General features: G+C 36.4%; 1 protein-coding gene and 1 long non-coding RNA gene across 10 annotated transcripts in view; both read left to right on the forward strand.

Moving 5' to 3' along the window:
* Positions 1 to 26,324, forward strand: part of LOC133518986 (potassium voltage-gated channel subfamily KQT member 4) — a 109,818-nt gene that overhangs the window by 55,589 nt on the left and 27,905 nt on the right. For 8 of the 9 annotated variants that reach the window (XM_061852815.1, XM_061852813.1, XM_061852821.1 and 5 more), the window contains 4 exons: positions 17,038 to 17,166; positions 17,595 to 17,705; positions 17,787 to 17,974; positions 18,048 to 18,199. In XM_061852815.1, coding sequence (XP_061708799.1) covers positions 17,038 to 17,166; positions 17,595 to 17,705; positions 17,787 to 17,974; positions 18,048 to 18,199 — 580 coding nt within the window. The remainder of the gene's footprint in view (positions 1 to 17,037; positions 17,167 to 17,594; positions 17,706 to 17,786; positions 17,975 to 18,047; positions 18,200 to 26,324) is intronic. The other variant, XM_061852814.1, reaches the window with a different exon arrangement.
* Positions 1,731 to 3,054, forward strand: LOC133518983 (uncharacterized). The gene is made up of 2 exons (XR_009799564.1): positions 1,731 to 2,065; positions 2,814 to 3,054. It is a non-coding gene; the product is annotated as an uncharacterized LOC133518983 (long non-coding RNA).

Here is a 26,324-nt window from a genome sequence, read left to right on the forward strand (position 1 = left end):
TTCCAAATCTCGCAATCTCGCAAATCGTCCCACTAAAGTTAGTTATAACAATATGCGAAATCAGTTGCTTCATGTGAGAGAAGTTTCAGCAAATTAAAATTAATCAGAAATTACTTGGGAGCTACAATGACTAAATCCAGATTAAACAATTTTGACATTTTAACAATAAAATATAAATTATCTACTATTTAAATTTAATAACGCAACACAATATATAAATTATGATGACGTGAGGTTGCATTATAAACTTTATACGTCATTGAGCAAAAAAAAAATGAAAAAAAAAAAATAGTTTTATCGTAAATTATTTTATTTGTATATCTTTCACGGGACATTCGTGACCCAGACATTTGGAAGGCGTGCGCGGAGCCGACGTCAACACGTACTTTCCCTTTTGACACTTACGACATCTAAGGGTTACACCGAGCGGGTGCTGACCTTGCCAGTGTCATAGAACGCACGCAGAGGCAGCACCAGGGTGTAAGGACTATTAAAAGTTCATGGAATCTAAAATTAAAGCGATGGGGTAAATTCTGAGCTTTGGAATATGAAACATTTCTTTTTTTATATTTTACAAGTTTTAATTGTATTTTGGGGTGACACCCACAATTTCCGCAGCGGGTGCCACCCATGCTAGCTACGCCACTGCATATATAAGATATAGTATTAGATAGCAGTACGAAACGATTACAATAACGTGGATCGATATTTCTACATATTGGCGTAGTATGGTAATTTAGAAATTAATAGTATATGTATGTATTCATACAATTTTGTTAAGCAGTAGGTTGAGTAGGTTCATCAATCAAAGATGTTCTACCTAAGGATATTTCAAGTTCGAGGACTTGTACCAATGCTGTACTGTGACTACTGAGAACGATCAATATACTGCCCCGCCACGCAAAACAGCCGTAACAGCTAGTAGAAAATCAGTTTTATTTGGAATTTATCGTCTCATAATACGGTAAAAAATAAGTGATATTATCAATAGCTATCACGTCTGTTATGCGCGGTGCGTTAGTATAGGAAAGTACCTACAGTAAGTACATACTTACACTTTTTTTTTTGATTGCAAGCTAGGTGTGCCAAATAATTCCGACTTCAAATCCAAGAATCCTGTATTAGCTTGTAGCAATTTTGTTTGATGTATTGTAACCTTATTCCGAGCCCCGTGGATCGATTTGATTAATTATTATGTTTTTTTAAAGGAGTTATATCCAAGGCCCGTATTGATTTGGTTTGAGGATTGAGGGAACTTTTGATTTTTTATATATATGGTGATTTGGGTGCATTCTTAAGCAACTCAAGCATTTTCTCTCGAAAACCACCAATTTGATTTGATCAATCCCGGGATCCCGGTATTTATTATGAATTCAGAGTTTTGTTAAAAACTGGGGAATAAAAAGGCTAAGTATTACACCACATAGGTAAGTTGTAATAGCTTTAAAGGACAATGGACAATCCAATACCAACCTACCTGATACCTGCTTGTATGGGCTAGTCACAGTCACTGGTCACTAAAGTGTTATGTACCTGCTAGGGATTTTCAGTTCAACGTTAAATATAAATAACGTTAAATGTAATATGTAATAACACCAATCACTTACATGTTTATTCTATTCAAAGTGGGAAAAAAAAACCAGAATAATACAATGCAGTTCCTTGCGTGCTTTATAAAACGCATGTTTTGATAAAACAGAAAAAACGTTGACAAGACTTATTTTATACATGCATTTATAGTCTGTCAAGCAAAGTCTGTCAGTAGCAATGTAAAGCAAACTGAAGTATGGCAACACTCACAGAGCAGTATTGCGCTAAGAAAAGCAGCAATGTACATCGAACCGAAACATATTTTTTTCCGCTGAGCGCGCTCTTCGTACGTCAACTAAAATTGCAGCTCGCGGTTTATTGAAGCATTTGGAAATTGTTATTATTATGAGAGGGACAATTTAAACTGGAGTAAAAACGATGTCAATCAATATGATAAACGAGATCAAAAAATACCTATTTGCAAACGGACTATGCTGGAGAAAATAATGTTTGAATCAAGACATTGCTTCCGCAGGTAGCTGGATTTTAATATATTATCAGATTTCTCGGTTGGAATTCAATATTAAAGATATATCACGATAAAATGCAATACAAATGCTCCTTTATGCAACCTTCAAAAGCTAATTAGACATATTTAGGTAGGTACAATCGAAAAATATATCAATAGATTGAATTAAAATAAAGGTTTGTATGCTTAGTAAAAGGTGGACGCAAAAGGCGAGCGCTCGCATTCTCAGGCGCGGATACAAGGGGGGGGCCATAGGGGCAATGGCCCCCCCCTAAAACCCTGGCTCTCACATTACTAAATTGAGTAAAATTTTTTTTACCTTATTTTCTGTGCAAAAATATATGATTTTCTCAAAATGGCCCCCCCCTAAGCCAAATCTTGTATCCGCGCCTGCGCATTCTTAACCTTTGGTATGCTTAGGAGCAGATCTGCTACATATATATTCAACTTAAACATGAAGATGTCATAGCTAAATAAATGTAAAGGTTAAGGCATTTGCACTTGAGTACTTTTTACCAAACGAGCTGTTAGTAGGTACCTATACTACTGAATTTAACTAGAATAAAACAATCCATTGTTTTATATAGGTAAATATTAAAACCTAGGTAAGTAACCCCTGAGCCATCACTGGCAGCGGTAGCCCTGGTAGGGTATCACTGTAACTATTCTTGTCACAATTGCAGGGCTTATTAAATATCAAATATCTGGACTATTTACATCATTTCATCATCATCATGGTTTTATTCTGTTTTAGCAAACTTAGAAGACAAATAGGGAGCAAAGAGAACATGAGCACCACGGTAGAAAGCTGTTTTTAACATCAGTTCAGAAACTGAAGAAGCCCAAAGAAAATAATTATGCCACTTGTTAATTGTAAATTAGTGTATTTCTCTTGAACAATGTCACATTCACATACCAGTGTAATTTTGAAATGGTTTTACAATATATTTATATAAATATACAGATTAAAAATAAATAAAACACAACTGCAGATATTTTGGTGTTCATTTAATTTCAAGGCAATTAAGATACGGGTCACTTTAGCTTACTTACACTTAATTCAGGCCATTCATTGAAAAAATATCATTAAGTTACCAATGTTACTGGTCCACTCCAACCAAGCATCAGAATACTTTGTACCTAGTCACTTATTGCATCTTAAGCATAAAACAGATCTGTTTGAAAATTTGTAATTTCAAGTTTAAAGTTTCCATTCCAAGTTTCAAAATGTATTCTTATAGTAGTAGTTACACATAAAACTTAGTCTAAAGCAATTTGCCTAATTTATAGTACAGAGATATTCCAATATCTCTGAGACCACTCTTACATGCTAGCTTGGTAAGGTTTTGCTCACACTACTGTTTTTATACAGGCTAAAAATGTTAGATATTTACATGTATTGGCTAGATCATATTTTATATGTAGATATTTAAAAAAGTCATTTAGATATCAGGAGAATGCTGTTAAGAAATTTTATTAACTTTCACATTAGTCTATTCAAGACTTGTCAGGAACTGACACAATTTCAGGTACTCCAAATATTAATAAAAGATACCTTGACAATGGAAACTTAACAACTTCCACTCATGTGAGTAATATGGAGTTATATTGTTTCTGGATAAAAGAAGGTATGATTTAAATGTTAAAATATTTTTCTAAAATTATGCACACTGAATAAATTATTTTAATTTATTGAACAAACAGGTAAAGCGACTTAAAACTTCTTTTAAATAGGTACATACCGACTTCAGAAAGTATAAACTAGGATTTTCCATAGGTATACATGTGCAATAGCTGAGTGCAGGAAACAAATCAGCCTAAATAATAATTTTCGTGATGATTAACAAACGGACAACTTTTACAATAATAATCTAAACTATTGTCCCAATTTTTTTAGTTTTTTTAATTAACAAGTTTATTTTTCGTCTTGTTTGCGTTGTACACGTATGTACGTAAACCGCCGTAGGTAAGTTTTGTATGAAGAGAAACTTTTACGAACGCCTTATATTGGGCGAGTTTTAATCCTGCAACAAACATATGGAAGTATTAGGTTGATGTTGCGAAAGAAAGTAGGTATAATCAAGGTTCTTAAACGTCTTAAGATTGTTTAAAAAAGTTACCTTTGAAAATATTTGAGGACTTCGTCTGTTGATATTGGGAACAATCGAATCAGTTGCGGTTTCGAGGGCACAATTCGTGGTCTTATTGGATATATTTAGGCATACGTTTTATCTTTATTTAAGCCTTTTAACCCTGAAACAGAAAAAACTGCACATTATCTTAAAAATTCTCCGGGATCTTGAAGTAATTATCATAACCTCAAAATTTTCTAATGGTTAAGATCAACGAGCATGATTTTACTTACATTGTAGGCATCTTGACTTTGCTTATGGTCATGCACAATATTATTTAATATATTGATATTTATTTTAATGCTGGGAGCAGAAATTTCTCTTGAATTAGCACCGATTCGGAATGTAAACAAACAAGATGGACGATCCACATTCTACAGATAAAACACAGATTACACGCGATTTTGGAATTATTCGAACACAGTGTTGCTAGCCCGCGATTTTTCAAATTTGCCGCGTTTTTCTACTGACAAGATTTGCTTGACCAACTATAGTTACTTCTTTTAGTAAAATGTATCAAAAATGCTTATTTGCGTATTGGTCGGTAGTAAATATTTTTTAGCTTGAAATTTACATAGCTCCAATTTTAGAAAATATGGTTAAAATACGTAGTCAGATTTTACATAAAAAAAGATATTGCTTAGTTTTTACTTTAATTACTGATTTAATTTTTACAGTGAATTTAAAACTCTGTTAACACAGTTCCCTTTTAGTTTCCTACTGTTTACCGTATCTGCCAATATTTAAATAACTATGTATGTAATTATGATCATGTCACTGCCAGGATTTCCAGAAATATTAATCATCAGATACTTATTTATCTCACGCTCAGATAGATACGTCGATTTCAATAATTATATACTTATATCTTTTATTTAGTAACGTGCATCCAGTGTGTTAAAAACGAGCGATATAATAATAAGTTGGCGACTAGGCTTCTTTTTATATCTACTCAAATTTAAATACTAAACACGAACAATAACAAGTCGTACCTAACAAACTAGACTTAACAAAAGCATTTGCGTAACGTAAAGTCTAGTTTTAATTCTCCACTTGATGGTGCATAGAATACCAAGTACATTAGTTAATAACCGTTTAGATGGAAGTGGTTTAGTATGAGTCTGATGCGACGAGCGCTGCGCTACACGCAACCTGAATACGTAGTATAGTATTCAAGCACAACCTAAATACATAGGTATCTACGATTCAGTTAGTTGCGAGTTGGGACAAGTGTTCCTCGCTATTTCAAGCTGCCGAATGAGTTGGTACACTGCAGAGCGACTTAACGACCCTAGACGTTGAAAACAGATTACAGAATTTTCACAAGAAACAAGAAAGGGAAAAAATTAAGTGAGACAGAACTAACCTTGTGTTGCTCGAAGGAACTAACGGTCCCTTGCGGCCCGTTTTTATGACAAGTTTAAGAAAGCGCTGAATCCAATATGTACTCGGCTCTCAGTTCCAGAATTCCGAGTATTGGTACATAATATTTTTATTATGAGATGTTCTGTTTTATTGTGATTTAATTAACAAGTCTGTTTTCTCTATTACTAGTAGTTACGAGCATGTCAGGTCATGTTCAGTGTAGGGTTCCGTAGTGGTCCATTCGTCACAATAGTCTGACTAAAAAGGTGTTTTTTATAGAATGTACATAATAAGGAACAACGTGCATTTTCACAGCTCTTAAGTCCGTTTACATAACGGATTATCGGACCGATTCGAACTTTGAGATATTTCGTCATAAGGCTAAAGATACGATACTGATCGGATATATCAGTGTCAAAAGTGACGTTTCTCCAATAAAAAATCGTCACTTTTCACACTGATTTATCCGATCTATTTAATTAGCAAATTTTGACGTATCTTAAAGTTCGAATCAGAACGTATGTTGGTCATAGTTTTCATTTTATCTTTATTAAGCTTTACTTTCATGTCTTTTAGAATCACCATTCCAAAGTTAGAGGTTGGGGGACGCATTTTTTATACTTCCGGTTTATTTCCGAAAATATTAATTTTCTCAGAGTTTTTCAAGACCTTTATTTGTTTTGAAAGATCTAGGCATTCAACGACACCCCACACCATAGAGTTGATGCGTAAAACCCAAAAGAAGATTTGTTAGCGTAATTGATATATGTATGTAGGTACCCATGCCGAATTGACCTTTCTAATTAATAACTTTCACTGAGGTAAGCCGTGGACGGACGGACAGTCAGATGTGCAAGGCGAAACTATTAATAGGTCGATCAGCGTTGCTAATTGTTTATGGAACCCTAAAAATATATATGCCGTAGATAACGCTATATTTATTTACAATAACAATATACATAATGGATATATACAGATGATTACTATAACTAGCTTATATCTAAAATAGGCCCTTGAGGCATTGTACCAAGGATGGTGGCGGCATTTCCTCGTTGTATCGCAATATTGATACGTTGTGCGAGGAAGCCGCCAGCACTTCGGTCACCAGTTACGTCAACCAGACGTTTCGCGATTTCCGTAGATTAAAAAAATATCTGAGAGTACGTCTAACCTCTCATTTTTTTTTAATACACGGCATGTATTTAATTACTGAGTAATTTACAAAAATATGTTTACATGAATGACACGCCTTTCGATCTAACCTTAGCAAGTCCCATTAGCGAGCCTGATCGTTTTCTTGCATAACCATGCTGAGTAAGCGTTGCGGGACTGGGCGCAATTTCCTCCGCGACGGGGCAGAGGCCGAACATAAGGCGGACTCGATGTCTACACAATTGGTTCATGTTAAAGTTGCATGATCACATTGCAGAGAATAAAGCGGCCAGTCTGTCGTATTTCTCGCTCTTTTGTATGGATACTCCAAAACAGTTGAACTATCGTAACAACCTGGGTATAAACTTGTCCCCCGGAGCTAATAATCGTAGGATACATCGTTAAAATGTTCTTTTACCGTGACATTTTCACTAAGCAAAAAATGACACAAATTGCACTTTACTATCGTATTGTATTTAGAATGCTCTCTAAACGCCCAAGGACAGGAAAGCAAGTTGTATTTTTTTTCTTATTTTAAACTATTCATCTACCAACAATATGTTCAAACAAACCCAAGAATTAACGTTACGTAGGTATATGTACACAGAACTTCCTTGTTTGAAATTCTTCCTGTTTCTTTGTTCTAGCTAATGTAAGTAAGTACCTACTACTCGTAATCTGACGGTTACAAAACTACCGTAATCTAAATGCATTTATCAATACGTCACGTCACATCAAATGCGATTGTTTCTAGTCAACATTTAAGCCAAAAAATTTAAACTTAATCTGACACTTAAAAAGCTTGCCGTTATTTTAGAAACCATATTGCCTTATTCCTTATCGAGTACGGGAATCGTAACTACAAAAGTTAAAAACCACCACAACGGGTTGAAGGGTGTGAAGGGTGCGGGGACAAATGTCCCCGCCGGACACAGATATGGTAATTAAGGTCCGACCGAGATCTCGGTTTCGGTCTCGGCATTCTCGGCCAAAAATCGAGCCGAAATCTCGGTCTCGGCTCTCGGCCAAAATGGGCCGAGATTCTTGCCGAGACCGAGACTATGCAATGAGTTATCATTGGTGAATTTGAATTTTCCGCGCACGAGCGCCGGGGTCACCCGTTGGCTGCATCGCCCGGTTGGTGTGACGTTTTTTGTGATTTTGATTGGTTTCGTACCCACATTTTAATCCAATTATTTATCAATTACTAAGTGTTGGGATCGGATAGGCGCGGTTGCAAGTAATGACTTGTTCATTTAGGTCTTTTCGTTTTGTGGTTGTTGTTATTGATAAATAAATGAGTGTATATTGTTATCGGGATGTAACTTAGATTAACTTGTTGTGAGTGGAAGATAACACTGGATATTTTAATACTAAATATATTTGTGTTAACGGGAAAAGCAAAGCAGTAGGTAAGTACAAAACGACACCTGTGGCGGATTTTTTGGGTTACAAAATAGAAGGATTTGTTTTGATTATTGTTATTGTACCTCTTTTTGTGCACATCCGTACAGAAACAACTGGCCAAGTGAGTGTCGGACCACGCATAATGGAAGGTTTCGTACCTTCACACAATACAAAAAAGCCGTACAAGCAAGAGAGCGTATGTTAGTGGCACTTTCGTCGTTTTAATAAGAGAAGTATTTTTTTAAACCCTTAAATAGCTTAACGACCATATTCAAAATAATGTTCCTGAAAAATTTTTTGCTTATTAAGCTTCATTATTTAGATATTTTGAAATGGTTTTGCCCTCCCGGTTCAAAAGTGAGAGGGGATCACACTATTTTTTTTGGAGCGATTATTTTCAAAAGTATTTACTTAATCAAAAAGTCCTTGATAGTAACCTTTATGTATTTTTAAAGACCTATCTTATGATGAGCCACATGTTTTTTTAAACTTTCAGTTACATTTATATGGAGTAGGTGTATATTAGAAAATATTTTTTTTTTCTAAACTAAAAAGCGACTTACATAATACATCTACACTTACGTTTCAAATTTGGTTATAAAATATATCGCATAGTTTATGAGTAAAATGGCTGTACATGATGACATACGCATAGACCGACAGACATAAGGACATGACGAAACTATAAGGATTCCATTTTTGCCAGTTTGGCTACGGATCCCTAAAAATACGATTTGATGGCGCTACGAATGGATTACGATAACTTTTTTCTGATAAATCGTCGAATTTCGATTATAAAAACATTTTTAGTGCAAAATTCGACTTTTTTTTCTATTTCATAAATTCTCGGTCTCGGTCTCGGCCGAGAATCCTATTGAATGTCGGTCTCGGTCTCGGTCTCGGCCGAGACAAAAAAGCGTTCTCGGTCGGACCTTAATGGTAATAGCTTTTTCTCCAATATTATCGGAAATGTTCACCTTATTGTATCAAAAATAGTACGGGAAGTTGTTCGTTATGGTTAAACTCAAATTAAAAAAAAAATCAAACCATTATTGTCGTGTTTTAGCGGACGGGAAAGTTATTACTGTATTGTTTTTTACTTTTTTTAAACATGTATCCACTAAGAAAAACTCATACAGCCAACTAATATAGCTGAGGGCTACGTCTACACGACCGGGTCAGCATCATTTCAAACTATAGGATAGTGTTGTGTAAGACCGACGTGTATGATCGTGCGAATACTGCTTAATAAAATCAAAGACTATATAACTTTTATATTTTTTTAAGGTTCTCACGCGTGCAAATACAGCTTATATTGCGCAATTATATTGAATGAGTGAATATTGAATGGTACTGAATGGCAGAATAGTTGTGCCTTTAACTTTTAAAAATAATTAAAGAGGAAGATTGTTTTTGACGTTTTTGATGTGAAGGTTCGATTTGAGTGCTGGTTCATGTTTAAATTATGATTATTTTACCTGATTTCCTCGCATGTTTTGAGAAAAGCACTATATATGCCTCGGTATATAGGAACAGCAATTCGTGGATTCGTCTTCGTTGTCGGACGACGCGAAGCAAAACTCATCCACGAATTACCCTTTCCCGGCCTCTGCAATAATGTACTATTTTCATATAAACCATTCCATTTGTCCCCACTACACCCGGGCTTACGCCGGACAAATGTGAATACACCGCTTGAAGTAATTGATACTTAAATCTGCTGTTGTTTAGACAATAGGGTTGTTTTGATCTACAAATCTTAGGGCAGAATAGTATCCCAATAAATTCTTATGGATTATAAGAACATGTTAAACTACCTTTAGTGAACCTCTAATGAGCATATTTTTGTAAATATTGAATTTAATCCAAAATGTGGATTATGCGATGTTTATGCCATATTATATTTTTGTTTAGTTAGACAATATAGATTGTTTAAGAGCTTTATTAGAATAAAATAATAGTTAAATGCACTTGTGTAGAATTACATTAATAAGAGTTGTGAAGATTGTACAAAAATATAATTGTGTGAAGAATAACGCATGTGTTAAACTTCAGCTGTGTAGAAATAATATTGTGTAGAATCGCGACTAGGAAGAAACAATAATGGCATAAACATCGCATAATCCTTAGAATTTATTCTAGAAACATTCTAGACTAGTATTTTTTATAAAATTGTTTTTTTTTTTGTATGACGATATTTTGAGAAATTTTTAGTATTAAATTTGATCTATGAATTATATTCATTAGTATTATATATGGAATAATATTTACAACATCAATAAATTGCTCTGATGTTTAGCTTAAGATAATAAAATTATAAGTAATACTGTCTTACTATTCATAAGTGCTTGTTGCTAGGCCTACATGAATAAAGTATATTTGAACTTGAACTTGAATATAGAAGGGGCGTAAAAGGAGTTAAGGTCCCTCCGTCGTTTTGCTTCGCCTTCGATTAAGAAACCGCATAACGTTAACAAAGGAAGGGGGTTTTATCGAAAACAAGTTTTACATCACAACCAGCAGGCCTACAAAGTTTTAGGTTTAAAGATCATTTATTCCCATTAAGAATTTTACAATTCACTTATTATGAGAACATAAATTAATTACTTAAGTAATAAGCGTTAAGAAAACAAGAAGAAGATAGTTTACACAATACTCGGACTCGGTTTTCATAAGTTTTATCATATAATTTACCATGTCTAGTCACTTCTAAATCAGGCAAAAGCTGCAAAACGAGCTATTTTCAGCGAGCTAGTTTGTTGTAACGGTAGCGATAATCACAGCGCCGCCACTGCCGCAAATGCCTGCATGAGGTCGGTATCCTGCGGTTTCTTAGGCCCTATTTAGACGAATCTAAAACGTGCATGCAATTTTCGTTATATTGCGGTATTTGGTCGATCGACTGAATTCATCGTACTCTGTCTCAAATATATTGCATGTAAGTTCTCGCGTCGTGTAAATGGGGCCTAATTTGCAGGAACTGATTTATGTCATTCGATAATGACGTGAACGCAGTGGTTTAGAGGCCAATATTAAGTGGATTAATTCTTTGGAGGTCGACTTATGATTTCTCTGTATCTGTATAACATGCCATACGATTAAATAATAAATAATATTTATTGGCGACATTACGAGTAATACCCACTAAGCTTTACGTTAACCCTTATCTTCGCATTGTAACACCCGTGATAAATGGAACAAAAAAAAACCAAGCAGTTAGCAGGTTCACTTCATTACCTAACAAAATAATTCTGCTATAAATATGTCGAGCTACCCTCCTTTATTATAGCAAAAAATAATGTACACAGATGACATGATGACATTGTAAATTAACAAGTAAATATTTACATGACGCTGCGAAAACAACAGAGATATCGTTTCATACTGTAAGTTTTGCACTTCATTCTTAGATTAGTACTCGTACACTATTTTGTATACCTAATCTGCATTTTGATGCATTTACCATTGGTTAGTGCATGAAGATTTACATAGTGGTCGTGTTTAAAAATATTTAGTACATGTAATCTTTACATGAAACGGTTATGTATCATATTTGATACATTGCCGTAAACTCAGAAAAGTACATTTCAAAGGGATTGCATAACATTTAATACTTTGCCAAGTTGTCGTAAAAATAGGTTCAAGTACACGTTTTATATATATATATATAACGTTTTTAGTTTAACGCTGTAGCCTTGTTGCTACGCCGTAGACTGTAGCACTAAAAATTATATTTATTATTATTATTAATGCCTTTATTATACGAACTGTTGACATTGTATTTAACAATTACTTATTATATTTAAAATTCTATAAGCATGTTCGTAAGGTCTTTTGACCTCTGTAGGCCTCATCCGAATCGCCTTTTTCTATTATATCTAGGTATTTATTCAACATTTTCTTCCATTTTTGTCTATCTATTGCCATTTCTTTCCAGTTTTTTCCTATTGTTTCTATGAGGTCTTTTTCCTGTGTGGTGAGGTCCTGTTACATATTAATCAATTTAATCATCTATCGATGTTTCACTGCTTTATTGATTACTTTTACATTTATCGATCTGATAAGACCCTTACGAGCGTGTACACTTGCCTTAGGGCCTGTTTACATATTGATTAGTGTTTAGTACGAGTACATACATTTGCCACTAAACGTAAGTACTATCTCAGACAATCGATTTTCGAAATGACATTGACATGTCACAGTTTTCAATTGTTTGGTTGAGTTTAATGTAATGCCCGTGTTATAACTAGACCCCGCTATCGGAGGTGCAAAATGGTAGCTGTCAATTTCGAGCCATTCTTAGGAATGGCTAAAAATTATTTTGAAATACTTGCTACATGTCGATAATTATAGCTAAATGTCGATAATTTTTATTTACCATAATGATAGTCTAAGACTTTAATTAAACGTATTATTAAATAATATGAGTAGGACATACGTTGTGGATTTTCTCTTGATGGGTTAATATTCCAACATATAATGTGTAAGTACACTGCAAATTGTACAGTAAATTTTTTCTTAAGTTTTTTGGAGTTCAGGGTGTTCTGCAAGAAGTGACTCCATTTTCTATTATATAACATATTTTAAACGAATGAAATAATCGAAGATATTGTTGTAAGATGACATTGACTATCTATTGACGTAAATAAGTGGCCAGTATTCCTCTATTGAAAAGGTTTATCTCAAGAGCGTTCAATGCACTGCCCTGCAACTCGAAACATAAGAAAAGTAAAATAGCAACAATAGCGTTTTCGTTGTACTAATAATGGTTTATATTTCTAACGTCAATGATTATCATGGATCCAAAAAAAAACATGTTAAATTGTGGTCAAATAAATGATACTTATACATAAAAAAACTAAATGTTCAGAAAAATCAAGTATCGATATCGACATCATAAATATTTTTTCACCACACCAACTGGTAAAGGCCCTCTGGATTATTCAAAAACGAATGAGAAAGTTGCATTTTATCCACATGTGGGGCAAAGTAATCAGATGAAAATTTTGAGTTGTTTCCTTAAGTTAGCTAATAGAATTGACTTTTAAGTGATGTTTTTGAATGATTATTTTTTTATTATATTCATTTGGATTTGATTTCATTTGAATTTTTTGGTATTTCATAGTTAGTAGTTTCCTCGTGTTGGTGTGGTGAAAAATTTTGTGTTTCACTCGGAGGCAAAGTTTGTTTAACCCTCATGCATTGAAACCCTCGCGACGCTCAAGATTCCACTACTCGAACCACTCGCTGCACTCGTGGTTAAATTTTTGAATATTTCGCTTGCTCCGGTATCAATATTAGCACGAGCGGTTAAACAACAACTTTGCCCCCTTGTAAAACAAATAACTATTACCTATCCTTAAGAACTTGACAGCTACCATTTTGCACCTCCGATAGCGGGGTCTAGTTATAACAACGCTACATTTAATTACTTTTTATAAAAGTTCAAAAATAATAAAAAAAATCTTTTTTTATTTTATTATTATGCCATTTAGTTTACACTTAAACGTACTTATCAATAGCCCGAAGTTAACGGTATTCAATAAAAATACAGTGTATAATTATGTCTCTACATGTTAAACAATTACACTGTGCAAAATACTTCTGAACGCAAACTATTAGTAGTATATATCTCTATTTGGGAGAGTATTCCGGGGTGGCATATACTTTTGGCGCGTTGTTTCCGCTACTATAGATGCTGACTGTGCACTAACAATTTCCGTAATACAATAGGTAGAACAAGTTCCTTCAATTGGTCGGGTATGATTTACTGCTCGGGATATCTTTTTTTTCATTTTTTTCAGACACTCTTATTGTACCGTATTGAGATGTATCTAAAACTACGATGACAACAGATATCTACCGCAAAAATAATTGAAACATGCTTAAATAGAAATATAGCACAAAATAGAGACAAAAGTTTGTCTTGACTCGAGCGCCGCAAACGAACATTTCGTTACATGCCGGAAGGGCTATTGTGTGACGGACGGGGGCATAATGTATCAGGCTGACGATGACACGACGAGTCGACGACGCTATTGTCTTATTCCCGCAATTACTCGACAGATATTGTAACAATAATATTTGTTGTAGCAATGAATATAGTAGGCAAATGCTTTAATAGAAACCTGGCTTTTATTTTATTAATTAAACTAGTCGGTGCTCGGCCAAGATGTCCTTAAGTTAAGTAACACCTACCTACTTTATAAAAATTACCTCTCTAGATAATCGCAATAACTATTGCTACTCGTAATTAAAAGAGATTTATTTAAAAAAGTTAACGAAACGACTGCAAACTCACCTACGTATAATTATGAATAGTTGCTAAATAGGTACATATTATGAATATGAATCCTGACAAAAAGAATAATCCACGTTAATGGGTCACGTGGTCTATTCTAACATTTCTAACCTTAAAACTGTTACATATTCTTTTTTTATACTACGTCGGTGGCAAACAAGCATAAGGCTCGCCTGATGATAAGCAGTCTCCGTAGCATATACGCCTACAACTCCAGAGGAGTTACATGCGCGTTGCCGACCCTAACAACCCTCCCTCCCCTTTTTTTTTTTTTAAGAGGGGAAATGCGTTTCGCATACCACCCAGACGCAGGCCTGGGATGGTTATGTGGGACTCCCATATAGGCTGATGAGACCCATGGTTTACCCACTAAAAGCCCTCTGTTGCCGCCTCAGTGCTATAGGGCGAGGTCCCAGGAACGCCGAAGTACTCTTCCGCAACCTTGCCAGCGGCCGTCCGGACTCGGACTCGACTCGTGGGGGAATTTATATCACCCCTCCACCTCAGTGGGCACGTTAATCATGCATCGCGCCCGCCTGCGCAGGGACCCTTGTGTAGGCGGCAGACGTCCCCGAGCCTGCCGCCCACAGGAACCCTTATGGGGGTAATCGGCGGTCGTATGCCAACCGCCTTCGCCCGACACGTTTGCGGCGCATTGGCTGGGAGGCCGGATCTTCCTCCCTGCCGCTTTCCGCCGCCTCCTTCTGCGCCATCACGTCCTCACAGAAGGAGGCCGCAGCCACCCATGGCCTCTCCCCACCAAGCATGGCTTTCACCACCGCTGGCAAGGAAAGGTCGCTCCCCACTATGGCCACGAGTGCGGCCCGCTGCTCCGCCCACGCTGGGCACACCGCCAAAGTGTGTAGCGCCGTGTCTTCGGCGTCGCCGCAGTCGTGGCACTGCATCGTCGGTTCCCGTGTCGCCCTCCTACACAGGTATCTCCCGAAACAACCATGCCCCGAGAGGACCTGAGTAAGGTGGAAGGAGAGGAACCCCCCCTTTCTTTTGACCCATCGCTCCAGAACGGGTCGAATAGCTTCGACGGTCCAGTGGCCGGCACTTGGCGCCTCCAACCTTTCTTTCCACTTCTGGAGGAGCACTCGACGGGAGTCAAGTCTCCACCGTCTGACCTCCTCCAGGGGTGGTTGGATCCCACTGGCTCGTGCCTCGGTGACACGCCAATAAACGTCAGCTAGCGCTGCTGCGTCGAGGTCCCAAGGCGGAGTCCCCGCCAACACGCACGCTGCCTCGTGGGAGACGGAGCGGTATGCCCTCGCCATCCTGACCGCCTTGACCCGCTGTGGCCTTCGCAATAGGGCCTGATTTTCGGCGGTCAGGGAGAAGGCCCAAATGGGCGCCCCGTATAGGGCCATCGACCGCACTACGCCCGCGTACAACTTCCTGCAGGAACCCTCCCACCCCTCGTTGAGCCCTGGCAACCTTACTCACCGCCAGGAACACAACGCTATGAGTAGGGTCTAGTGTTATTTGGCTGCGGTTTTCTATAAGGTGGAGGTACTTCCCCAGTTGGGCTCTGCTCTAGATCTGGAATGACATCCGCTGCGCTGTGCTCTACCACACAAAGCGAGATGACATTCACAATGCCCATACCTCTCTTGTGGACGTAGTTTAAGGACGTACCCGTATTCATATCATCTCTGGCGCATTTATATACTCGTATATGTCGCAGTGAACTTGTATAATTCGGCCTTTTACAAACGGCGTCGTCATTTTACAAACGTGAAACGTTATGCAATTTGCCGAAGGCAATATTAATAAGAAAATATATAGAAGGTAATATTATTGCGCTCAACAGTGTCAACGTAAACGTGATGGTTGTCGAAGGGTGACCATGGTATGGTGTTTTATCAATTTATATTAACTTTTATTTATCCCACACCAACATCCTTAAGGCTACTAAAATCTCAAGGTCACCCAAAACCGAATCAGACCCCATTATCCAAGTGGTCTTGTCTATACCCCTAGAGAGCAATTCCGAAATAGGAGGCATAGAGGGAGCAGCCCTCGCCCGCTGTGACGGAGCGCGGGAACAAGCGAGGCGAACGGTGGAGGCTGGTCGCCGAAGGCCGCCGCAGCCACCCAGATCCAAGCCTCCCCGCCCCCTGCGCCCTTAATAAGTCCGACGAACTCCAGATTTGATGGATATCCCACCGTTTTTCAATTTTTCATCACACTTGCTCGAAAAAGATCTTATTTCATGCAGATGTATGGAAGGACAAAGGCCTATATTGTTCCCGTGGGAGTTATGGATTGTGAAAAAAAAGCTAAAACTCCCTAGAGAGTTATAGATTGTTTTTGGTATTAATTCATACGAATTGTAATTCTACCAAAATGCCGCGACAAATTGCAAACGGCGCTGTTAATGTCGTAACTTCATAAGGTATTTTTACAAAATGCAGAATATTTGCCTTCGGCAATTTTACGAACAAAATTTTACTAATTTTTAACTTCTCATGTTTATAAAATGACTACGCCGTTTGTAAAAGGCGGATTACAACTTGAATGCGAGCCCGTGTAATAAGCTAACTCTGCATCAACTTCGACGACGTAACAATGTGCCACGCCAAAATTTAATCTAATCTACTCAATTTTATTTTCAGGAACTAATCACCACTTTGTACATAGGATTCCTGGGCCTTATTTTTGCATCATTTTTGGTTTACTTAGCAGAGAAAGATGTCGAACATACAAAATTCAAAAATTTCGCCGAAGCGTTATGGTGGGGAGTTGTAAGTAAAATACCATCCATATTTTGTTTACACTTACTTATTTAAATTTCTAGACAATTCCTAGACAAGTTCCTATAATTGGCTTCCTGTATTTACTATATTTTTCTATGTTAATGTCACAGCTGTTGGATCTCCAAATAAATAAATAAATAAAAATATGTTTCATTGAAATGTATTTATAGACTGTACCAATAAAACGCAACAAAGACTTTAAATGTTTCCAAAGTAAATTAAAAACTTTTGGTGAAGCCGCTTTGTCTGGCGTAATTTGTTATGACAAGATACTTATGATTATCGATCGTCCTATCAAACCCCTTGTAACAACAGCTACAATATAGGCTCGTATCTTAGCATACGTCATTACCGCTAAAAGCCTCCTCTATGTGACGAATGTTCATAAATGTTTACGTAGTGTGTTTTGTTACTAGATCACACTGTGCACTGTGGGGTACGGCGACATGGTGCCCCAGACCTGGCAAGGAAAGTTCATTGCTTCATTCTGCGCGCTGCTCGGGATATCTTTCTTCGCGCTCCCTGCTGTGAGATTCATTTACTCAAATCAACTCTTTTCTTATCGTATTTCTAAAATGAATACTAACGAACTATAACATTTTCATCAGGGTATCTTGGGTTCAGGATTCGCATTAAAAGTACAACAGCAACAGAGGCAAAAGCATATGATCAGGAGGCGGCAACCGGCAGCGACACTTATTCAAGCGCTTTGGCGTTGCTATGCAGCTGATGAGCACTCGATGAGCGTCGCTACCTGGAAGATACATCAAATTCCTCTTCCCAGTCCACAGACGAGGTAAAGACTCCTCCACATTATTTGAGCGGTGTTTTCTACCTACTAGAGGTGATGATTTGGTTTGTATTGACAGCAGGGTGATGAGCGCGTCGTTTAAGAACAACGCGTCATTCGTGTCGCGGCTGCCGACGATCCGCCGACACAAGAGCACCTCGCTGCACTCCCCCGCGCCGCACTCTAAGCCGGCGCACCGGTATGACGTCAACGCCAGTGCAGAAAATCTCGGTGAGCTCATTCAGCTGTTATGCTTAATTCTATAATATGTTATTATTACACGCTTCTATCAGGAAGCTGCATTACTTCTAAATACAGAATACTAAACAAAAACATTTTAACCTCGTTGTTGACATCTTTAAGGCAGCACTAAAATTTTAACACTAAGTTTCCAAACACAACTTTAGCAAATAGATTCCTTCCTTTATCTTTAGATGTACGTAAGTATTTGTACCAAATCAAAATCACCGCGGTGCTACAAATTAATCTATAATATCACCTAAGTATGTCGCACAAACAATCGTACCTTAATACTTACAATCGTAATACATATACGTAGTACTTACAATCAACTTCGCGCATTTAAAATCACTTTATGTGCGATTTAGCTATCTGTAAATAATTTCCCTATATGAATCCAAATATTTGCGTGGCGCTAAATTAATTGAATAGGTTTATTATTAGGTTTGTATCTATTAAAATATAATACTAACATTTAAAGTAAAAGATCACAATTGGTAAACGTATTACATACGTGGATAGTTTACAAACATGAATATTGGCTAATAAAGATATCTATAACATAACACTACAAAAACAACTGGATGCAAGTTTAGGCTTTAACTTGGCTGTATAATTTGAGTGTCGTGTTAGATTTGTTTTTTTTTCAAAGCAATCAGAAAACTGCACCTCAACTTGAAATATATCCACGGACACTGACCAAAAATGTTGTCAGCACTTTACCGATATCACCCACCACCGGACACTTAACCCTGATGATTGCATTATGTAGTTGCGATGGTATGGAGGATGACCTGATGTTGCCCTGTTCCGTAGATACTCGCACAGCGGGCGGGGACCGTGCGTGTTGTCTACTACATTGTTGGAAGAGCTGCTTCAAAGGTTCTCTTCTCCATCTTTTAGACGGCACATGGCATGACAGTTACAATCGATTAACTTCTGCTGCGTTTCTTATAAATTCTTACTAGTAAAATATATCAAAAGAGAATGTGAATACACGACAAGCGATTTTTTTATGATGTAGTACCATAAGCCCGGACAGAGATTCGACTTCCGGTTATACTACTGGCTATCTGTTTTAGCTCCAGACACGATTGCTGGCATCCTACCCTACCTTCTACTTCTTTCTATTTTATTCACTTTATTTCAATTAAAAGGCACCCGCGTAGCAAATCGCTTCGAAGTTCTTTAAGATACATTGCAGTCCGAAGCTTTATATTCTCCATTTTGAGTACTTAACAATGAATGCTTCTAAGAGTATGATTGCTTCCGCGTACTTTCAGTGCTGACGTATGGAGTAAGATGTTGTTTTACTCGATTTAAACTTGAGAGTATCTTAGAGTTGACACGATTAACTTTGTACTATTCATGATTACAAGGCAAATAGCGTACCTACCTGACGTTATTGGAATGGCTTAAATTCAGGCTTTCATTTTCGAATTTGATTCCAAAATCTTAAACGAAAAAAAAATATTCCACCGCTTTGCATTATTTATTGTGCATGCCAGGTAGCAAATAGGATATCAGTACAATACTTATTTGTAATATTATACATTTGTATATTTACCTCGAAATGAGATACCTAACTATGCATCCCGTAAGTATATGTACTTATATACTCGGGTATGATATCGTTGGCGTCCGCCTGTCTGAGCTTTGACTTCAATTGAGAAGACACAACTTTTGGTACTCACCAACACGTGTTCCTTGAGCACACCAACACGGTGTACATTCACGTACAGACCTGTTTTTAGCACCCGCCCACGCTTCTCATGATGTGTTTCAATTAACAGTTGTAATTATTTTAATAGCTGTGTCCACACTGTACATACGCATTAGCAATGTACACAACAAGTTTATTTTCTTTGAAGAGTGTTTTTATTCTATATTATAACTGCTCGCATCTCAAAAGTATGTAATAGAAAAGGAAAACGTACCTTTTCAGAATGATGGCGCACTCATTATTTACAAAAAAAGACGTTTGCTATGTTTATTTGCTACCTGCTATTCGAACGCTCGCAATGAACGTTTAGTACAAGGATATGTATATTAAGATTTTTGGTGTAATAACCTCTGCTGTCATAAAAACAAAACCGACTTATTTTTTTATTATTAATCGGTGTGCGAAGTTGCAGACAGTGTAACGGATAAGAAAAATATTTGGTCATCTATCCAATCATAACATCGTCAATTTACTATTAAATTTTTAAAATAATCAATTTAAAAATACATTTAAATTAGAATATTAGATATTTTTCCGCGTGGCCTAAATCTGACATCTTTCAACCACGACGTAAGAAACGACTAAAGTCCGTTTATATAACCTAACTTTGCACAGGCTTTGAAGTAAAAAAGTGTTTACACACGGTACACGTCATATTTTCATAGGAATTACACGATTCTGGTGGCACGACCATGCACTGTCGCTGCAAAGAGTGGAAAGTCTGTGTAGTTAGCTTAGTCCGATTGTAGGACTCTAGCAATGATCTATTTTCCCACGTAGAAAAACGTAAGTGAGTGAATACGAGTATGAGGCGCTTATAGCGACATCCCGCTCGCACGTCGTTTTGATGTGCGAGCGGGATGTCGCTATAATACGTGCATAGCGTTGCCTCGCTCAAACATCGAAACGATGTGCGAATCGTATCCAGCAAGCTAAGCGCGTAAGAGGTATTGACTGTTCACACTGCCGACGTGATCTCTTCTCGTGAACCACAGTCGGTAGGCATGGGCAGTTGTCTTTTGAACGCAATTCAGACTGAATGGTTTGCAATTCAGACTGAACCATTAACTTATTTGATCTAAACAGGATCAAATGTAAACGTATCCAATATCAATCCAATCCAGGGCGCGATCCTCAAAAGTAAAAAAATATGAATACCTACCGCTACTTTCTCTGTCACTCTACTTACTTGTCGATAAGTCTGTCACAGATAAAATCTCGGAAGTTACATAATATCAACTTATTGCGTTAAGGCATTCTTCACCAGTCAATTACTGTTTCCACCATTATCATCATTTTAAGAGACTAAGAGCCTGGCTCTTGTCGATAGAGTTATCGCCACTCCGTCACTACGTTGATTTTCTCTTTAGCTTGGTCCATAAATGCACGTCTCGGTCTTCCTCTGCCTCTCCTTTTTAGGATTCCGTAGTGAACTAGGAACCCTTATAGTTTCACCATGACCATCCTATCCGTCCACGGCTTTGCTCCGTGATCATTAGTGCTAGAAAGCTGCATTTTGGCATGGATACATAAATCCTGCATGGCGACAGAACGGTAAAATTAAAAATACAATTTTTTACCTACCTTTAAAAGTGTATTGTTTGTAAAAAAAATAGTTTTAACCCAATGGTGTAGTGAGGTATCGTTGGATAGGTCTTTTAAAACAAATAAGGGGTCTATAATAACCATTTTATGATATAGCGAATATTTTTCGATTTAATCGCTCCGAAAACAAATGTGTGGTGGACACACATTTTAAACCAAGGGTCCAAAAAATATGAAAAACTCGCGAAATAAAGGCCTAATAAATACTTTCAAAGAAAACCATAACCACCATGATCGATCCAGCCGTTTTTGAGTTATTGTAAAAAGTCTTCTCCTCTTAGTAAAAAGATATACAAAGCGCTGCGAAGGTACTCACTTATGCTTATAATGTACATAATACTTACTAATAGCCCGCCTTTAGCTTATTCTGACAAAATGGTAACGGAACCTTATACTGAGCGTGGCCCGACATACTCTTGGCCGATTTCTTCTATTGTCCCTTCAATTATAGTCTTTATCTGACTATGTGACCAAATCTAATAATTCTGTTTTTTCTCTCTTTCATTCTTCTCCATATCCACATTTCGAAAGCGCTCAATGTGTTTCTATGACGGTAGATTGATGTCCACGTCTCGCGGTTTTTTTTTCAATACTATGGAAGGGTTATCTTCCGTTAGGGTTTATAAACTGTGCTGGAGGTTGGCTGTAAACATTTATTTTAAGTCGAATTTACTTGTTGTCCTTCCTAATTCCTAAATGTTATTTAATGAACTACTAACATCAAACAACGAGTAATTACATTTCGAGTTCGTTTTCTACCCTGGAGGGAAAACGGAACATTAAGTCGTTAGTGAATTGAATACCTATAAGTATAATGCACGTCAACTCAACAAAAGCTAGTCCGTTTCAAAGTAGGTGATCAGATATAGATAGTATGTATTCCCGATCCCACGACAAGTGCTCGAGATTACCATTCTGAGATCTGCTAGCCAACGCCCGATCTATTAAATGAGGTCCTTCAACCCTCAAGCATTTGTAAGTCGAGCGCCTTATCGTGCACAGTAAGCGGAGATTTCCAATTGAAAAAGAAATCCGAAGTCGAGAGGAGTTTTATTGTTATCCCATGTCGCGAACTGTGTTGGAATTTTAAGTTTTCGTCTCATTTTTCTAGTAGTTAAGTATACACAAAAATAATGCAGTAAAATGACAATTCAATTGTAAAAATAGCAAGTGCCTACGTAAAGTAGTAATGTAAATATTTTTGTTAAATTTTCGTGATGATACATCCGAAACATTCATTAGGGTTCAGTGAAATTAAATTAGTAATGAAACTCTTATGGAATATCACACGTCTATCACAGACAATTTGCTCTGAAACTACTGGACATATTGAGTTAAAATTTGTTACACTATATATGTGTGATAAATTTCAGCCGGTGACCCAAAAGCGGACGTGTAACGTAAATAAATTATTTCAAATATGGGAGCAACTTTGCCGCACTCCTAAATTTTTTATTTAAAAAAAAGTCATATTTTTGAATTTGGTAATTTTTCGATCCCGATATCGGGTAAAATATTCATTTTACGGGTAAAATCATAAAAAGATGTTGTAGAAAATGTAATTTAGGCAAAGAACGATGTCTGTTGGCTATTTACTCAAAAATCTTACCTATAGAGTTGGAACTAGTCTCAAATAGTAGACATTTTATTGAAAGAAAAACCGCATACCTAGTTTAGGACTTATATTGAGAATACCAATAGTCTAGTAACTTTGTTGAATTTTGTAATGGGGTTCGTTTGCGTCAAAACCGGTAATTCTGATTTTTTGCAGACTTGTTTATGATGTTGACTCAATGAATAATCCAAGTTTGTGACCTCGAGCGCCAAACGCAACTTTGTCAAAAATTTGGGGAAACCGTGATCCATCATAAACAAGCCTGCAAAAAGTCAGAACTACCAGATTTGATGCAAACGCTAATGTATAGAGTTACTGTATTACAAAAAAAATTGAAAAAATCATGGTTTTTTTTAATAGTGCAGGTCTTTTCAAGCTGCAAACTTGGATATACTGGTAGTAATCCTAACAACATTTTGAAAGATAGGAATTAGCCATTAGTTTGAGATTTTAACGTTCGATAAGACTGGCCTATTATATTAGGTATATTACGGCCTGTATATTAAAATAACAACTACATATATATTTTTAAACGTAAACAAAGCCAAAATTATTTTCACGAAATCGATTTTAATAATCAAATATTCTACATTACAGTCCTTACCTGCCTTAAAACATATCCAGTGTATGAGTGTATATGACCAGAAAATTAAATATGGCGCAAACCGTAAAATTAAATGAAAAATTCAGAACTCAACAGATTGCAACATGAAAATAATGTCATTTCATTTCGGCGCTCTTTTACGACATACTTGAGACTTTCAACTTAATACCAAGTAATTTTGAAAACAATACAAATAAACACAATTTTATCTGTTGAGTTAATACAAGGTGTACGTAATAGCACAGAATAAGTAATAGTATTATCATAGTATTAGTGCAGTAGTATTATTGAATCCTACGCTCTATGAGTTGTTGCAGAAAGTTAATAAAACCATATCTTACAGTTTATATCAATATGATTTATTATAAAATTATAAACCCACGTTTAGCTTTTTTTTTAATTTTATAACAAGAATCCAAAGCGAACAAAGAAAACTAATAAAAATAAATGAACGTTGAACAAATAAACCAACAACGCTACATACCTACGCGTATATATAGGTACTGCGGTCATTTATTAAACTAGGTATAAGTATATGACAAATCTTATTTTCACGTCAGCAGCTGGAACAAGGGTAATTTGCTGCTTAAAAACAGTGAGCAAAATCGCATTTTGCTCACTGAGTGAGACAAAATAATATTCAAGTGACCTTCATATTCGAATGTCATTTCAACGTGCGGGGCCTAATACAAGTTCGAAGTATTTTGATTTTATTGTCTTTGTCCCTTTCACGTCATTAGCAAAAAGAAAGAGACAAAAAAGTGCATACGTAATTCAACGATATATTGACGGTTTATAATAGACCCCCGAAATAAGTCAGACCGCATCGTTCCAAAACACCCTACGAGTTTTCATTCGTAATAATTAATTAATAAAATAAAAGTTTAAAATTTTATTAAAAATACCATATTTTACGTATTTTAATATACAATCAAAACAATATACTTATACAAATTTACGCAATTGTTACGCAGTAAATAATTCTACTTAACGACTTTGAACGATCTCTACTATAATTGACAAATAGTAGTATCCGCAATTCGGACCGTATCTTACAAAGTTTTTTTTTAACAAAATAAAGTTGACGATTGAACTGTCAATTGATGTTCGTTAATTCATTATTTTCGTATCATTTTATTGAAGTTTCTTTCGTTTTGTTTTATTGCGGTAATTAAAGTTAATTGTTAGAATACCTTCAGAAAACATGAGTGAAATAGTGATGAAGACGGATTATATTTTTTCAGGTTGTATTTTTTGATGGCTGACTGACGTGAAAAATTTTGTGTACTACACGAGATCAAAGTTATTTACATCTCGTGTGTTTTTGAGTCCCTTACTACGCTCAAGATTCTAAATTAGATTCTATATTATAGAATCTTTCGCTTGCACGGGACTCAAAACAAGCACTCGAAGAAATATCAAACTTTGCTCTCTTGTTGTACAAATAACTATTTCACCTCAGCAGCTCGAACAAGCCTGCTTGCCTGCACTCCAGGGAGTGACGAAAGTGCGACTTTCCTCACTCCAGGGAGTGAGACAAAGTAGCTGTTTAATTTAGTGAAGGTCATGAATACAGGAATAAAAACTTTACTTGATGTTGATTTTTTTTAACCTTTAATATGTTCTCACTACTGAGGTGAAAAGTTGTATGTGTCACACGAGAGCAATGTTATTTTACATCTCGTGTTTTTGAGTTCCTCGCTACGCTCAAGATTCTAACTTAGAATCTATCGCTTACTCGGGACTCAAAATCAACACTAGCAAGAAAAACTAACTTTCCTCTCTTGTTGCACAAATAACAATTACAATATTTTCGATAAATACATTATGATAATGTTTATCATGTATATCTTCATTATATTTATTGTGTTAAATTATTACTACTATTTATGTATACATTAATACGCCCTACGTATCAATTACTCACATAACATATCTACCCACTTAACACACCGTCTGTTAATTGAAAATAAATGATATAATTCCTTGAAAGTTGCCTTGATCGCATCTATTTCCAATCTGAAGAATCGAGCAACACGTAAAGAAATTAAAGTCATTCCGACCCTTTGTGAAGGCTTTCTTTAGGAACGTTCGCACCTAAGTAAGAAAGAGATAACACATCGATCGATAGTTTGCTCAGACATTAAATGGCAACCGCTGCATTGACCTCATTATTAAGTTGTTTCTTCGATGCAGCCTTATGAATTGGCTAAATTAAATGTCAGATTGCAATTCTATCTTGAGATTTAAAAATATCGTTGTTCACCTTTGTTTCACTGCTAATATCTTTTATAATAATATCTAACTGAAATACCTAATATTTACGTGAACCTCCACGTGTAGGTAATTTTATCTACACGTATATTTCTTTGTATCTGGGTAGGTACCATAATGTATAGTAACACAAATAAACTGGTGGTACGTGCTCACCTACGTGTCCGGTTCAAATTGATATGCATTTAGCGACCTAATCAATCAGTAAATTGTCCAGATAAAATCTTTCTGCTAATTGCTGCTATTTCACGTATAATAGGTATAATTATATCATATTACCTACAAACACGCTATA

Source organism: Cydia pomonella, chromosome 6, assembly GCF_033807575.1.
Source record: "Cydia pomonella isolate Wapato2018A chromosome 6, ilCydPomo1, whole genome shotgun sequence".
NCBI classification, from domain to species: domain Eukaryota; kingdom Metazoa; phylum Arthropoda; class Insecta; order Lepidoptera; family Tortricidae; genus Cydia; species Cydia pomonella.